Source organism: Nomascus leucogenys, chromosome 22a (assembly GCF_006542625.1).
Source record: "Nomascus leucogenys isolate Asia chromosome 22a, Asia_NLE_v1, whole genome shotgun sequence".
Lineage (NCBI taxonomy): Eukaryota > Metazoa > Chordata > Mammalia > Primates > Hylobatidae > Nomascus > Nomascus leucogenys.
Window position 1 is genome coordinate 40328561 of NC_044402.1, and position 15047 is coordinate 40343607.

Consider the following 15047-nt stretch of genomic DNA (forward strand, 5'->3'; position numbering starts at 1 on the left):
CCCTTGAAAACACAGGCTGTTCATCCCAGTTGTGCCCATTGTTACCACCAAGTCTTGCATGGGCCTCCTTTAATGGCCTCTCAACGTTTCATAAGATTTCCTCTCACATCCTCACCCCAAAGGATCAAAGCTTCCAAATATTAGTAGTTGTGTGGATATTTTAGATGTAATTGGAAGGAAGAATCAAGGTTCTCCTTCCTCATCTGGACACAGGAAAGGAGGGAACACATTATGGTTAATTCTGAAGATGTTGCTCACAGCAGGTTCTAGATGCAATCCGATAGCTCCCCTCTGTTCCTAGTGCTTTCAGTCCTCCCTGCTTCCAGGCTGGTAGGAAACTCTCCTCAGGATCAGAGAAAAGCCGTGGCCTTGACCAGGGAAACAGAGAGGCTGATTCTCAGGGGAGATGAGGTCAGAGAGACAATGCAACTAGGACAAAGAAGCCAAATAGTTTGGCACAAATTACTTTCCCAAAAGATATTAACCTCGTTTCTTTCCACATTCCCTAAGGCTACACTAAGATTACAAAAGGTGTTCAGAATGTTGAGATGAAAATAATATGCATGACTTGTTTGCATATAATTTTCATACTCATTTACTATTTAAATACAAAGGAGTCATTTTCCTTCTCCATTCTACTTCCTCCGCCCCTTGCCCCTGATGTTTTAGTCTGGGCAAAATTAGTTGGCTGGTTTTAAAAAATTTTTTTTGAGACGGAATCTCCCTCTATCGCTCAGGCCGGAGTGCAGTGGCACAATCTCGGCTCTCTGCAACCTCTGCCTCCTGGATTCAAGCGATTCTTCTGCCTCAGCCTCCCAAGTAGCTGGGACTACAGGTGCGTGCCACCACACCGGCTAATTTTTGTATTCTTAGTAGAGACGGGGTTTCACCATACTGGCCAGGCTGGTTGCAAACTCCTGACCTCGTGATCTACCCGCCTCTGCCTTCCAAAGTGCTGGGATTACAGGCGCGAGCCACTGCTCCCGGCCGATGGCTGGTATTTAATTAGGTATGTTTAGCTTCATCTAGGGTTTCTTTTAAAAAAAAAATTATTATTTATTTTTGAGAATTTTTTTGAGAGGGAGTCTTGCTCTGTCGCCCAGGCTGCAGTGCAGTGGCCGTGATCTTGGCTCACTGCAACCTCTGTCTCCCGGGTTCAAGCGATTCTTTTGCCTCAGCCTCTCGAGTGGCTGGGACTATAGGCGTGCACCACCACGCCTGGCTAATTTTTGTATTTTTAGTAGAGGTAGGGTTTCACCATGTTGGCCAGGCTGGTCTGAACTCCTGACTTCAAGTGATCCACCCGCCTCAGCCTCCCAAAGTGGTGGGATTACAGGCATGAGCCACCGCGCCCGGCTGCTTCAGCCAGAGCTTCTTTTCCTTATTCTTGATCCTTCTAAAATAGTCGATATCAGCCTTTTTTCCATCCTGATCATTTTCATTTGCAATTTCCTCTACATGGCATTTCTTTTCTTCCTCTTAATACTTACTCTGTATCACCAGTCTTCTGTGGACCAAAACCAACGGGAGAAGGTGTTCGCTAGCCCTAAAACCAGCCCTTCCATCTCCATAGTCATCTGAAATGTTTGCTAAAAATCTCATTTCCCAACACCAGGGGGTGTCTGTCTATCCCTCTAACTGTCCTACCCTTAAGGTAGAGATTAGTCCCAAACCTTTTCCTCACTCCTTTTCACTGCTTCTACATACACACTATATCTCTTTCCCTCCCTCTCAAGATAGAGATTAGTCCCATTTTCCTGACTCCTTTTCACTGCTTTTACAAACACAAAATTTCTCCACCATCACAAAACTTTTGGGTCCGGAAGGTGGTGCCTTTTTATTTCAGTTTATCTGTTTGTCTCTCATACTCTGGACAAGTTTGTCCTTTCCTTTGCGCACCCTTCGGTCTCTGCATCGTCCACACTCCTCTTTGCTCCCCAGCTCTCCCTTTCTTCGCTATCTCTTCCCTCTTCCACCTCTCTCTGTGGGCTTCGTCGCCTTTCAGGGCTATCTTTACGTACACGTCTCTGAACCTCTTTATGCATTTGTCTTCTTTCTCTCTGTCTTCCTCTTTATGGCTCTCTCCATTTCTGTACCAGTCTCTCTCCATCTCTCCCACAGTCCCCACGCTGGGAACAAAGTCACGGTGCGAGCGCAGAACATGCCTCCTGTCGTCCGGTCCCGGGCCGCGACACATTCCACCATGCCCCTCCGCGCATTCCAAATGCAGACAAAGAGTCCCCGTCCCCTACTTCCACACTCTTTCCTGTTCCAATTCTTGAGTGTTGTAGGGGCAGCTGCCCCAACTGCCCCTGCCCGCCTCTCACGTCCAGTCCGCGGGCCTCCACATCCAGGGCAGTTAGCGCCAGCTGCCGCTGAACGCACACCAGCTATCCCTGCGCGGACACCCCCGGCGCTCTCGCACACACCGCGCTCCGCCCTCCTAGGAAAGTAGATCCGGCCAGGCAGACAAAAGTTTGGGAGAGAAGTTCGGTCTGTGGCTAGCGTGAGAGCTAGGGGGGCGGGGGCCGGAGAGAGTGGGGCAGTCGGGCGAGTCGACGCGTGAACAGATAGACCTGCGGACGGGACAGCCGCGGCCAGAGGCCCTGCTAGCCCCGCTCAGCCCCAGATGCGCGGGGGGACGCAGCCCCTCCCGCTGGGGGATGCTGTGGGACTCCTGGCGCCGGTCATCCAGGCCGCCCGCTAAGCCCCTGTGCCTCCCCTGTGCCCCTGGGGAACTAGAGTCCGGCTGCAGGGAACGAGAACCGGCAGCCGAGACGCCGCAGGGTGCCAGGCGGGGAGGGGACGAGAGGCCCCAGGCCCGAGGGCATGGAGCGGTTAGGAGAGAAAGCCAGTCGCCTGCTGGAGAAGTTCGGCCGCAGAAAGGGTGAATCTAGCCGGTCTGGGTCTGACGGGACTCCCGGGCCGGGCAAGGGGCGCCTAAGTGGGTTGGGGGGACCTAGGAAGTCAGGGCCCCGAGGAGCTACTGGGGGACCTGGGGATGAGCCGTTGGAGCCGGCCCGGGAGCAAGGTTCCCTGGACGCTGAGCGGAATCAGCGCGGCTCCTTTGAGGCGCCGCGCTACGAAGGCTCCTTTCCCGGGGGGCCGCCGCCCACTCGGGCCTTGCCTCTACCTCAGTCGTTGCCCCCCGATTTTCGGCTGGAGCCCACGGCCCCGGCCCTCAGCCCCCGCTCTAGCTTCGCCAGTAGCTCGGCCAGCGACGCGAGCAAGCCGTCCAGCCCCCGGGGCAGCCTGCTGCTGGACGGGGCGGGGGCTGGCGGAGCTGGAGGTAGCCGGCCCTGCAGCAATCGCACCAGCGGCATCAGCATGGGCTACGACCAGCGCCACGGGAGCCCCCTGCCAGCGGGGCCGTGCCTGTTTGGCCCACCCCTGGCCGGAGCACCGGCAGGCTATTCTCCTGGAGGGGTCCCGTCCGCCTACCCGGAGCTCCACGCTGCCCTGGACCGATTGTACGCTCAGCGGCCCGCGGGGTTCGGCTGCCAGGAAAGTCGCCACTCGTATCCCCCGGCCCTGGGCAGCCCTGGAGCTCTAGCCGGGGCCGGAGTGGGAGCGGCGGGGCCCTTGGAGAGACGGGGGGCGCAACCCGGACGACACTCTGTGACCGGCTACGGGGACTGCGCCGTGGGCGCCCGGTACCAGGACGAGCTAACAGCTTTGCTTCGCCTGACGGTGGGCACTGGTGGGCGAGAAGCCGGAGCCCGCGGAGAACCCTCGGGGATTGAGCCGTCGGGTCTGGAGGAGCCACCAGGTCCTTTCGTTCCGGAGGCCGCCCGGGCCCGGATGCGGGAGCCGGAGGCCAGGGAGGACTACTTCGGTGAGTGAGAGAAGTGGTTAGGGACGGGAAGGGACCCGTCACGGTATTCGGTTCTCCACTGCCCCGACGGCCCAAAGTGCCGGTGCCCCGGGGTCCGAGGTGAAGACGCGGGACTAGGAAAGAAACAAGAGGGATGGATGGGGGCGGCCCCAGAGCACTGCCCCCTTCCTGCTAGTTTTCAAATGAACCAGGGCTCCTTATTTCTGCTAAATTCAACCCCCCTGGTATCTCGTGAGTCCGTTTCTCAAGCATTTGAACCTCGGTTTTTTGCGGTAGGAGACCTCGTAGGGAAGGGACCAAGTGGGGCAGTGAGGGCGCATCCCCCCTAACTTGCTCCCCCCTTCACGGCGGTGCCCCTAGAGGTTTGTGCGCGCCGCGCCCCCACCCGGGCCCAGGCTCCGCCCGCAGGAATTCGGAGAATGCGCGGGTGCGGGGGCGGGGCAGGCTGGCCGCGTGCGTGCCGACTCCTGCCCGGGCGCTCCAGGTGCCCGCGGGCGGGGCGGCTGCCGCCGCGCGGCGGAGGGGTGGGGTTCGGGGATGGGGGGGCGCTCCCTAGCACACGCGGAGTAGTGGCGGCTGTCGGGGAAATGGAGCCTGGGAGGCAGGATGGAGCGCCCTGGGACCCAACTGCTGTCCCTCCCCAGTCCTGTTGGTTAGGTGCGTGCGTGGGTATTTAATCAGAGACCCAGTAGTACCAGCTTCTATTTTCCCCATGTTTCGGAAGTCAGGGCAAAAGCCATGACTACTGGGACACCATTACCTCTGGATGGATAACGACCCTGTGTTATTGCCAGAAATAACCTGGCCTTGAATTCTGGCTATCGCCTCTCAGAATTCAGGCTAGAAGTAGCGCCTTACTTCCTGACACTGTTAAGGAAACCTGGGCGCTGTCTCCCTCCCCTACTCTGTTCAAGAAGTATTGATTGATTATATGTCTCAGCTATGAGGAACATTAGGGTCTTGAAAGATCTTTTAGTCAAAATTCACAGGCATTGCTACACACATAAAAAACTTCGAATCTGATTGCGATTGGAAAGAAGTGGCAGGCTTACCCCCTAAGGGCTGTAGGCCTCTTTCACTTTTCCAAGCATCTCTTCTTACCACTCATGCCCCACTCCTGGACCCCATGCTATAGAACTCTATGACTAGAAAAGTGAATAGGAAGAGGAATGCGGCCAGGGAGGGATGGTTGGGTAGGAGGTTCAGAGGTAGCAGGGTGGCAGGCTACAAGGGCGCTGCATAACTCAACCCCCAACCTCCACCCCTATTCTTTTCCCCACCTCCAAATCCACCAAGAGGAAAGCCCAGAGGAGATGATGTCAAACCACTTTGATCAAGGAAGACTGAATGACAGGGCCCATTTAGCAGTTTCGTTTTGAGGCCCAGGAGAGGTGGCTAGTAAAGAAGTCTTTTTGGCTGAACCATCAGAGCCAAAAGGAAGAAAGGAACTCAGAGAAACTGCAATAAAATGGCAGGAGGAACATAGGTGTAGATATACTGGGTTAGAGGAGGTGAGGCCAACGTGCCTGAGCAGTTTCGTTTGCTCTTCCCATAACGTCCAAGGTTTCCTAAAGAATGGCTCTGACAGGACCCCCTGGCATGGCAATCTTGGGGCAGATCTTCACTTCCATGAGGAAGCCACATTTTGAATTCAGAGATGGGGGCCCCTTCTCCCTGGGAGTCAGGCTGCCTCCTTTGACAGAACCCCTACATACCACTTGTGCTGCTAGCCCAGCTTGACTGTACCCTCCTCCTGCCCCTAGTAGGGGCCCTCTTCCTTGGCTTCAGCCTTGCCCAGCTGCCAGAGGGTGGGAGCAGGACAGGCCTGGGCCCATCAGTTGCTGCAGCTGCTGCACAGGCTCCCAAGCCCCTGGGCAAAGACTGGGATGGGCCCCAACAGGCAGGGAGTGTGGCAGCGTGCCGAGGGGGAGAGGTGGGGCGGGCCCGTTGGGATCTGCTCCCCAAAGACAGGCCCTAGCCCTCACTCATGGGCCTGGAATTGGGGAGTGGAGGGAGGGAAGAACACACCCAGGAAAGGCGAGTCCCAGAGCCAGGTGTATATATCTTAGTGGGGGATTTTGGGGAATAGCAAGCAGTTCAGTTCTGTATTCTTCCCATGATAGAAGGTGACTAGGAGGCATCAGGGGCTCTGCTACTCTCCCTGCTTTCCTGTTCAACCCTGGTTCCTGGAACACACCCTGCATTCTCAGCAGCCACCTCCCCACAGGAGTCATGCTCACATGGCCCCTCTGCACGGAGCCCTCTGCCGAGCCAGATCCTTTTCTCCATCCTTGGAAGTCTGCAGCAGAGAGAAATCATTCTATAACTGAACAGCTCGTTTGACTGATGGGAAACTGAAGTCCCAGAGAGGCTTTCTCTAGAAAGTTTCTAGCCTGCTTTCTCTAGAAAGTTTTTTCAAGTCTGCTGCTGAGCACCTGTAGACCGGCATCTTTGACCATTCATTCTACACACTGCAACAGAGATCATACCTTGCCTGTATAGTCTTTTCTCCCCAACAGAAACTAAGCATCTGAATGCCAGGGACCATATCTTCGACTTTCTCCAGGTTTCCTTAGGTAGTGGTGCTGTGTTAAGCACAAAATAGATGCTCAGAAAATATCTGTTGAGTAATTAAATAAACAAGAATGGATCTGCTCAGCCAAGATCTTGCTGCATCTCATTACTTGTTATCTTCTCTACTCAGAAGGGAGCCCATCAAAGGGAGACTGTGACCCCTGGCACATCAGGAAAGGGCAGTCAGGAAAGCTTGGGAATCCCTGATTTTGACCTGGGGGAGTAGAGTGTGACATTCTTTTCTCTTCTCAGGCACCTGTATCAAGTGCAACAAAGGCATCTATGGGCAGAGCAATGCCTGCCAGGCCCTGGACAGCCTCTACCACACCCAGTGCTTTGTTTGCTGCTCTTGTGGTGAGTGTAGCCCCAATACTCAAGCACTCCCCTCCCCTGCCCACATACACACTTACAAGTGCTATGGGGAACAGGAGGAGAGCTTGTGCCTCTTCATTTGCTCACAGAGCAGCTGTTGGATCCCCACCAAGTGTCTGGAGGTCCGCAGCTGCTCCGCGTCTCTTGCTTCCCTGTCTGTCCTCTACTTGGCTCTCCCTCGCCCTGGTGGGTCTCCTTTCTGGAGTCCCTCCTTCCTTCCTCACCTCTGTTTCTCCCTCTCGTGCCTCCCTGCTTGCCCATCCTGGCCCTCCAGCTTCTTGGGGGGGCTTGGTCTTGGGCAGCCAAGTTGCCTGGGGCGACCGTGAAAGACTGGAATGTGGGGAGGGTGGGGGCAGGCTGGGGGAGTGGGGAGCTGTTTGGGGCGGAGAGGGGGGTTTTCTCTTGGCTGGTCAGAGTTCAGCCACCTCACTAGAGTGCAGGCCACCGGGCCATGCCAAGCTGATGACATCACGCTCCAGGAATGCCTGCCACTGTTAGCTCAGGAGGCCCACTTGGAAAGGGGGGATGCTCCCAGCGGCCTTAACTGCCCCCCTCCTCTCCCCTCCCCTCCCCTCCCCTCCCTCCCCTCCCCTCCCCTCATTACCCCCTCCTCACTGCTTACCCATTCTGATTCCTTTGCTAAACCTTTAATCTCCTATCTCTGCCTGTCTGACTTCAGCACTCAGCTTTTCTCACTCCCCCAGTTTCTGCCTGGTTCTCTTTAGGCTCATCTGTCTGTCTATCCTTCTGTGTACAGGGCCTCTTCTGGCCATATCTCTTTCCCTGTCTTTCCTCCCCTGGGACTCATGAGCTTCTAAGTCAGCTTTCCTAACCCACTGGACAAAGTTGGAAGTGGGGATTTTGAGGAGAAGAAGGCAAAGGGGGGAAAATTGCTCATGCTCCACCTGTTCTCACTCCTCCCCTATCCCTGATAATGTAGACACCTGGGAGCAGTTTCTGGGGGTTGGTCACATGGGGAATGGTCCTTCCTTGTCTGCTGGAAGAAGATCCTGGGTTGTCTCTTACCCCAGAGACTCTGGGTCCCTTTAAGCTTAGGGAAGCAACCTTATACAAACAGGAGAGGGGACCTGCTTTGCTTCCAAACAAAGCACTTTGTCTTCCTGCAGTAACTCCAGTCCTGACCTCCATAGAGTCTGTCCCTGGAAGGAGATATGCTCAGGCAAAGAGGCTTCTAGGTTGAAGGGTCCCAGAGGGCAAGGCCTGTTAACAATGTGATTCTCTCTATGCAAATCATATAGCACCTTATTAAGAGCTCATGTATTCCAGCATGTAGTTGGCTTTACTCTCCCAGGTGGCTTCCTGTGCACTGGAGAGGAAGGCAGTTTGTTTACGGGAGGGCCCTAGAAAACTGTTAAGGAGGCAGGAGCTGGAGGAGCGGCAAGCAGAGGAGAGGGGAAGTTGGCTGGAATGAAGCCAAAGCAAATTGGAATTGCATCAGATGGAATTTTTGTGTGGGGAAGGACAGACAGCAGTTAGGAGGAAAAGCACAAAGTCCAGGTTTAAATATATTATGCAGCAATGGGGAGCAGTGACCCCAGAAGTCTTGCACCTGGGCTGTGGGATAGGTTCCAGCCCCTTCTCTATTGTTTCTAGGGCGAACTTTGCGTTGCAAGGCTTTCTACAGTGTCAATGGCTCTGTGTACTGTGAGGAAGATTATCTGGTGAGTAAGGGTCACCTGGACCTGGAATTGGTTTCCATACTGTCCCCCTTCTTGGTGGCCCATTGGAGTACCACCCATCATTCTCAGTTTGATAACAGCCTCCGTTTGTCTTGTCTTTTACTTTAGTTTTCAGGGTTTCAGGAGGCAGCTGAGAAATGCTGTGTCTGTGGTCACTTGATTTTGGAGAAGGTAAGTAAAGTGCCTTCGGCTGAGAACTCTCACTGTGAGGCTGAAGAGCGGAATCAGGGACTAAATGGATACTGAGAGAAGGTTGGGGAAAGAAGCCTGTCACCAGATGAATCACTTTCATCCCATTCCTCCCCAGAGCAACTGTTTACAGTGGCTTCCCTCTGCCTATGGGATCAAGTCTGGGCTCAAAAGCCTGTCAACCCAGGCTTCTATGACCTGGCCCCTCCCTAATTCTGCAGGCACAGCCAGGCCTTCCAGCCTGAGCTAGGAGTGTGGGGTCCTGAGTCTTTTTTTTTTTTTTTGAGACAGAGTCTCGCTCTGACAAAGTGGCATGATCTCCGCTCACTGCAACCTCCGCCTCCCAGGTTCAAGTGATTCTAGTGCCTCAGCCTCCCAAGTAGCTAGGACTACAGGCATGCGCCACCATGCCTGGCTAATTTTTGTATGTTTAGTAGAGACAAGGTTTTGCCATGTTGGCCAGGCTGGTCTCGAATTCCTGGCCTCAAGTGATCCTCCTGCCTCAGCCTCCCAAAGTGCTAGATTATAGGCGTGAGCCACCATGCCCAGCCTGGGGTCCTGAGTTTGTTTGTTTTTTTTTTTTTTTTTTTTTTTTTTTTTTTTTTTGAGACAGAGTCTCACTCTGTCGCCCAGGCTGGAGTCCAGTTGCACGATCTCGGCTTACTGCAAGCTCCTCCTCCTGGGTTCACGCCATTCTCCTGCCTAGCTGGGACTACAGGTGCCCGCCACCATGCCCGACTAATTTTTTTGTGTGTTTTTAGTAGAGACGGGGTTTCACTGTGTTAGCCAGGATGGTCTCGATCATCCTGACCTCGTGATCCACCCACCTGGGACTCCCAAAGTGCTGGGATTACAGGCGTGAGCCACCGTGCCCGGCCGGTCCTAAGTCTTAATCCCCTTTCTGCTACTAGTTAGAATCACTTGGGACTCAGTTTTCTTTTCTGTAAAAACAAAAGATAGGATTAAATCAGTGATTCTCAATCATGGTAGCCTAGCAGATCAGCTGGGAAGAACTAAAAAATAAAACAAAACAAAACAAAAAACAGTGTTTGGATCCCATCACCACAGATTGTGATAATAGGCCTGGAGGAGGGCTAAAGCATTGATGTTTTTTAAAAGCTCCCTAGGTGATCCTGATATGCAGCCAGAGTTAAACACTACTGACCTGAATGCTCTCTCAGGCACTTTTCAGGGTTTCTGCCTCCATTTTAAGACTTCTTCCCCGACATTACATAGCATTGTTCTAGGAGTATAGCAGCGGAGTGGATGAGGTTAATGGGAGTAATAAGGAGCATAATGGGCAGCTGGAGAGCTGGGACTGGAGGGAGACTGATTCTCTTGCTACCCCATGAGCCAGATCCTACAAGCAATGGGGAAGTCCTATCACCCAGGCTGCTTCCGATGCATTGTTTGCAACAAGTGCCTGGATGGCATCCCCTTCACAGTGGACTTCTCCAACCAAGTATACTGTGTCACCGACTACCACAAGTGAGTCTGCCCCTTGGGATGCAGTGTGGAACTGGGTCCAGGGATTCCCCAACCTCAGCTCATCTCTTCCCTCTCTCTTTCAGAAATTATGCTCCTAAGTGTGCAGCCTGTGGCCAACCCATCCTCCCCTCTGAGGTCAGTATGTCTGGGTTCTCCTTCAGGGCAGCCAGTGCCACTGCCTTTGGAGAAGGGATAGGGACATGCTGCCTGGCCTCCTTCCGGAAGCGGTAGTGCCAAGGAATGTACTCTGTGAAGATTCCCGTGTGACTCTGCCTCTCGGGGTCACCACCCTGACCCTAACATCCGGGCCTGGACATGCCTGGGCCCAGGCTCCATCTCTTCTATCCCAGTCCAGAGGAGGAGACTTTCTTTGAGGTCGAGGTCACCAGACTGCAGATGTAGGGGCTGGAAAAAGGTGGGAAGAATCCTCAGCACTGGTAGGAAGGGGTCAGAAATGATTTAAGCTGTGTGTAGAGGATGTGCCTACGGAGAGAAGCCAAAAGCCAGTGAGGACCAGATCTTATTGGATCCCCTTGTTCCCAGCCTAGCCTACTTTATTTATGCCTCCTGTCCCCTTCCCTTCCCTTTGCTTCCCCCACAACTGAGAGAGGTAGGTAAGGCCAGGGCTGTTGTACAGAGGGAGTGTGCTACATGGGGGCAGCCCAGTGAAGGAGATGAGGAGAGTTCTGGTAGGATTTGCAGAGGCATCTTAAAACTACAGGTGATTGCAGAGAGACTCTGGGGGCATTTGTATGATCTTCCCATGGGGTGGGAAGGGTTGTATATGAGGGAAAGGTGGAGGTGAGGCAACATGCTGCTCTCATCTCCATGGGGGTCTGCATGTTTCAGGGCTGTGAGGACATCGTGAGGGTGATATCCATGGACCGGGATTATCACTTTGAGTGCTACCACTGTGAGGTGAGTGTTGGGGTTCAGCGGTGCTGGAGAAGAACTGGAAATGGGGAGAGGGGAGGAGTCAAGTCCTGCAACAACCAGACATCTATGGGAGAGGTGTAGGGCATGGGAAACCAGAACGATACTGTGACCTATCTTCAGTCTCTTTTTTGTCCTCCAGCCACTCTCTCTGGTCCAAGTAGCTTAGTCATTTCTGAATCTGACTCTCCCAGAGTCAGGACTTTCTAAGACTAGGGACTCTGGTCAAACTGCTTGAAAGACAGGCTTGTGTCATTATTTCTGCTGCAGCAGTGACACCTGGTGTCCAGCTGAGGTATTAATATTTTCTCAGTTGCCGTTGCATCCCTTCCATCCTTCCCTTCCCACCCCATCCCTTTCTTCCAGTTATTAGGAGTCAGGTGTCGAGCAGGGCAGACTCCTAAGATACCCTCAGTGTCCAAGGTGCCTAGGCTGAGGTGAACTAGGTGCCTTCTTCCCTAGGACTGCCGGATGCAGCTGAGTGATGAGGAAGGCTGCTGCTGTTTCCCTCTGGATGGGCACTTGCTCTGCCATGGTTGCCACATGCAGCGGCTCAATGCCCGACAACCCCCTGCCAACTATATCTGAGCTGCAATCACTGCTGCTGCTGTCACCACCACAGACAAACTGCTCTGGCTAGTGGGCCCCTCTGAGGCCAGCCAAGGCAAAGGATGCACTCTGCAGGCCTGGCAGAAGGTCCTCTGGGGAGGACCCCAAGGGCCGGAGACCCAAAGATCATGACTTCCAAATGGATTGTGGAAGAGAAACCTTATATTTATCAAGGTGGGGGTGACTGGCCTTTTTCCCATGTGTGCAGCCTGAGCTTAGGTACACACAGAGGTTTCTGAACATCTGATTCTGTATCTTCAGTATATATATTTTGTTTGTTTTAGAGATGGGATCTCACCATGTTGCCCAGGCTAGTCTTGAACTCCTGGGCTCAAATGATCCTCCCACCTTGGCCTCCCAAAGTGCTGGGATTACAGGTGTAAGCGACTGTGTCTGGCCTAGTATATGACTGTGCATGAGTCATGCAATGTTCTGGATTCCAAGAGTAGAGGACCTAGCTTTAAATCAATTAGTTTCAGCTAAACTGACTAGAACCAAATCAAAGTGTAATTCTCCCTCCAGCTCCCCCAAACCCCAGAGTTTTGGGGTTGTGGTTGATGCAGTGGGGGATGTCCCTGAGAGGTAGCAAGTCTAGGGTGCTGAGTTCCTGCTAGGCAACCAAATTTAAGCTCCTCACTTTTTTGTGACACATGGTGTCAGATATGGGGTCCCGCACCTATATCTGGATGAAGAGGTAGAAACTCTGGACCTCATTAATAAGTTATTTCTTGGCCTTCTTCTAAGGACTAGGAGAGCTCATCTGTCTGCTGAGAATGGGGACCAGCTCTGAGTGGGGTTGCTGCCTGTATTCCCTGTTTCTCAGGGACTCATATGGGTCTGGGGAGGCTAGGTAGGTGATTGTACGTGGTTGCTCTTCTCCTTGGCTGGGGGAGGAATAAGCCGGTCTCTGTGGGTGTGGAGCTTGTTGGGGAGATGTCTAGGAAGCTTCAGCTTAGCCACATTCCCAAGTTTAGGTGCACTGAGCCATAGAGCCCAGTGTATGCATGTGTGGGTGTGTTCATGCACACACACAGTCTCTCTCTGTCTGTCTGTCTGTCTCTCTCTCACTGTTACTCTCTTCTCAGGTCACTTGTACACTTGGTTTCCTAGTAGAAGCTCACTTGCCACCTCTCAGAGGGGTCCCGGATTGCATCCATCACAATCCCAAAACTAGAGTTGGGGGGGGAAATGGAAGGAGCAAAACACTGATTTGGTACTAGTCAGTTTGCCTGAAACTAGTTCACCTAAAGCTAGATCTCTTAAAACCAATTTACTGAAAACTTTGCTTAAAGTTAATGACTTAATGACTAATTTGCCAAAAGCTCAATTCCTATTTCGGTGTGTTTATATCCATTTAGGTGTCCTATTCTTTTTTGTCATGCTTTGGATATTTCAAGGATTTATATCTATTGATCCAAGAGTACTTCTGAGTTATTATCAGCAACATAAATTTATCAAATTTGCAGCACTTTGTAAATGATGACGTTGCTTCCTACCTTTATGGATGTCTTTTTCTATGTTATCTACCATTCAAAAACTTTTTTAAAAAGTTTAAAGTTTCTAGCAATAAATACAATTGGTACAGACATTTTGCATATCTTTTTTTTGTTTCTTAATCCAATATTCCTTTACAAATTAAATGCCTTGAAAAATATAATGGAGTTCAATGTGATTTTGATGCTTTGGTCTAACTTCTACATTCCTACTGTTAAAAGGCCAGTGTATCTTAAACAAATGAATAGGCATGAGGCATATTCAGTTGACTTACAATGAAAAGTTATATAGACAACAGTAATAACTAAAAGGGTGAATCTGCTAAATCCTTTTGAAATGCTGCAGATTTGATAAATATTTATTTTAGACTAATTGGTTTTAGGTGAATTGGTTTTAGGCAAATTAATCTAGTAATCTTTGATCCTTAGTCTTCATTTTCTGTCACTCAGTGAGTTTCTTACTGGAGATGATGACTCCTGACAACAGAATTTCCACATTTGGGGGCTATTCTAAGATGACTATGCCAGCCAACCTGGGAAATACATAAAAGAGATCTCTGAGTGAGAGGGAAAGAGTTCAGATTTATACAACTGAGTGCCAGAGGGGAAAATGCACCTTGTTGGAGTGAGAAATGTTCTGAAACTGAATTACTTCTTGTACAGCTGAGATCGCTTCTTCTGAACTATTATTAAATAAGTGAATATAAAGGCCCTATGATGGGAAATCCAGACAAGCTTGTGTAACTTTACATCCATCTCCTCAGATTTTTTTTTTTTTTTTTTTTTTTTTTGAGACGGAGTCTCACTCTGTCGCCCAGGCTAGAGTGCAGTGGCGCTATCTCGGCTCACTGCAAGCTCCGCCTCCCGAGTTCACACCATTCTCCTGCCTCAGCCTCCCAAGTACCTGGGACTACAGGCGCCCGCCACCACGCCCAGTTAATTTTTGTATTTTTAGTAGAGATGGGGTTTCACCGTGTTAGCCAGGATGGTCTTGATCTCCTGACCTCGTGATCCGCCTGTCTTGGCCTCCCAAAGTGCTGGGATTACAGGCATGAGCCACCGTGCCCGGCTCTCAGGGTTTTTTTTTTTTTTTTTTTTTTTTTTTGACTGATTCTCGCTCTGTTGCCCAGGCTGAAGTGCAATGGTGCGATCTCAGCTCACTGCAACCTCCGTCTCCTGGGTTCAAGTGATTCTCTTGCCTCAGCCTCCTGAGTAGCTGGGATTATAGGCAGGCGCCACCACACCTGGCTAATTTTTGTATTTTTAGTAGAGACAGGATTTTGCCATGTTGGCCAGGGTGATCTCAAACTCCTGACCTCAGGTGATCCACCTGCCTTGGCCTCCCAAAGTGCTGGGATTACAGTTGTGAGCCACTGAGCCCTGCCTCTTTTTTTTTTTTTTTTAAAGAGTTGGGAGTCTTGCCTAGGCGCAGTGGCTCACCCCTGTAATCCCAGCACTTTGGGAGGCTGAGGTGGGAGGATCACGAGGTCAGGAGATCAAGACCATCCTGGCCAACATGATGAAACCCCATCTCTACTAAAAATAAAAAAATTAGCCAGGCATGGTGGCATGCACCTGTAGTCCCAGCTACTCGGGAGGCTGAGGCAGGAGAATCGCTTGAACCCAGGAGGCGGAGATTGCAGTTAGCCATCGTGCCACTGCACTCCAGCCTGGGCAACAGAGCAAGCCTGTATCTCAAAAAAAAAAAAAAGAGTTGGGAGTCTCACTCTGTCACCCAGGCTGGAGTGCAGTGGCACAATTATGGCTCACTGCAATCTCTGCCTCCCGGGTTCAAGCGATTCTCCTGCCTCGGCCTCCAAAGTAGCTGGGACTACAGGTGTGCACCACCATGCC

At 52.0% G+C, this 15047-nt stretch overlaps 1 protein-coding gene across 1 annotated transcript; it reads left to right on the forward strand.

Annotated features, from left to right (window-relative positions):
* The first annotated feature begins 2453 nt into the window (after window positions 1-2453).
* Window positions 2454-13927, forward strand: AJUBA (ajuba LIM protein). Its single transcript, XM_030803739.1, has 8 exons — window positions 2454-3835; window positions 6662-6763; window positions 8396-8463; window positions 8590-8652; window positions 10028-10158; window positions 10242-10293; window positions 11008-11076; window positions 11554-13927. The coding sequence occupies exons 1-8, from the start codon at window positions 2830-2832 to the stop codon at window positions 11677-11679; spliced, it is 1617 nt and encodes a 538-aa protein (XP_030659599.1). The 5' UTR covers window positions 2454-2829; the 3' UTR covers window positions 11680-13927.
* The last annotated feature ends 1120 nt before the right edge of the window (window positions 13928-15047 follow it).

Excerpts from the sequence above, each read along its gene's own strand:
- AJUBA (XM_030803739.1), top strand. The coding sequence starts at position 2,830 with ATGGAGCGGTTAGGAGAGAAAGCCAGTCGCCTGCTGGAGAAGTTCGGC. Across the intron at positions 10,159-10,241 it reads TGTGTCACCGACTACCACAA|AAATTATGCTCCTAAGTGTG; the intron begins GTGAGTCTGCCC and ends TCTCTCTTTCAG. Across the intron at positions 11,077-11,553 it reads TTGAGTGCTACCACTGTGAG|GACTGCCGGATGCAGCTGAG; the intron begins GTGAGTGTTGGG and ends CTTCTTCCCTAG.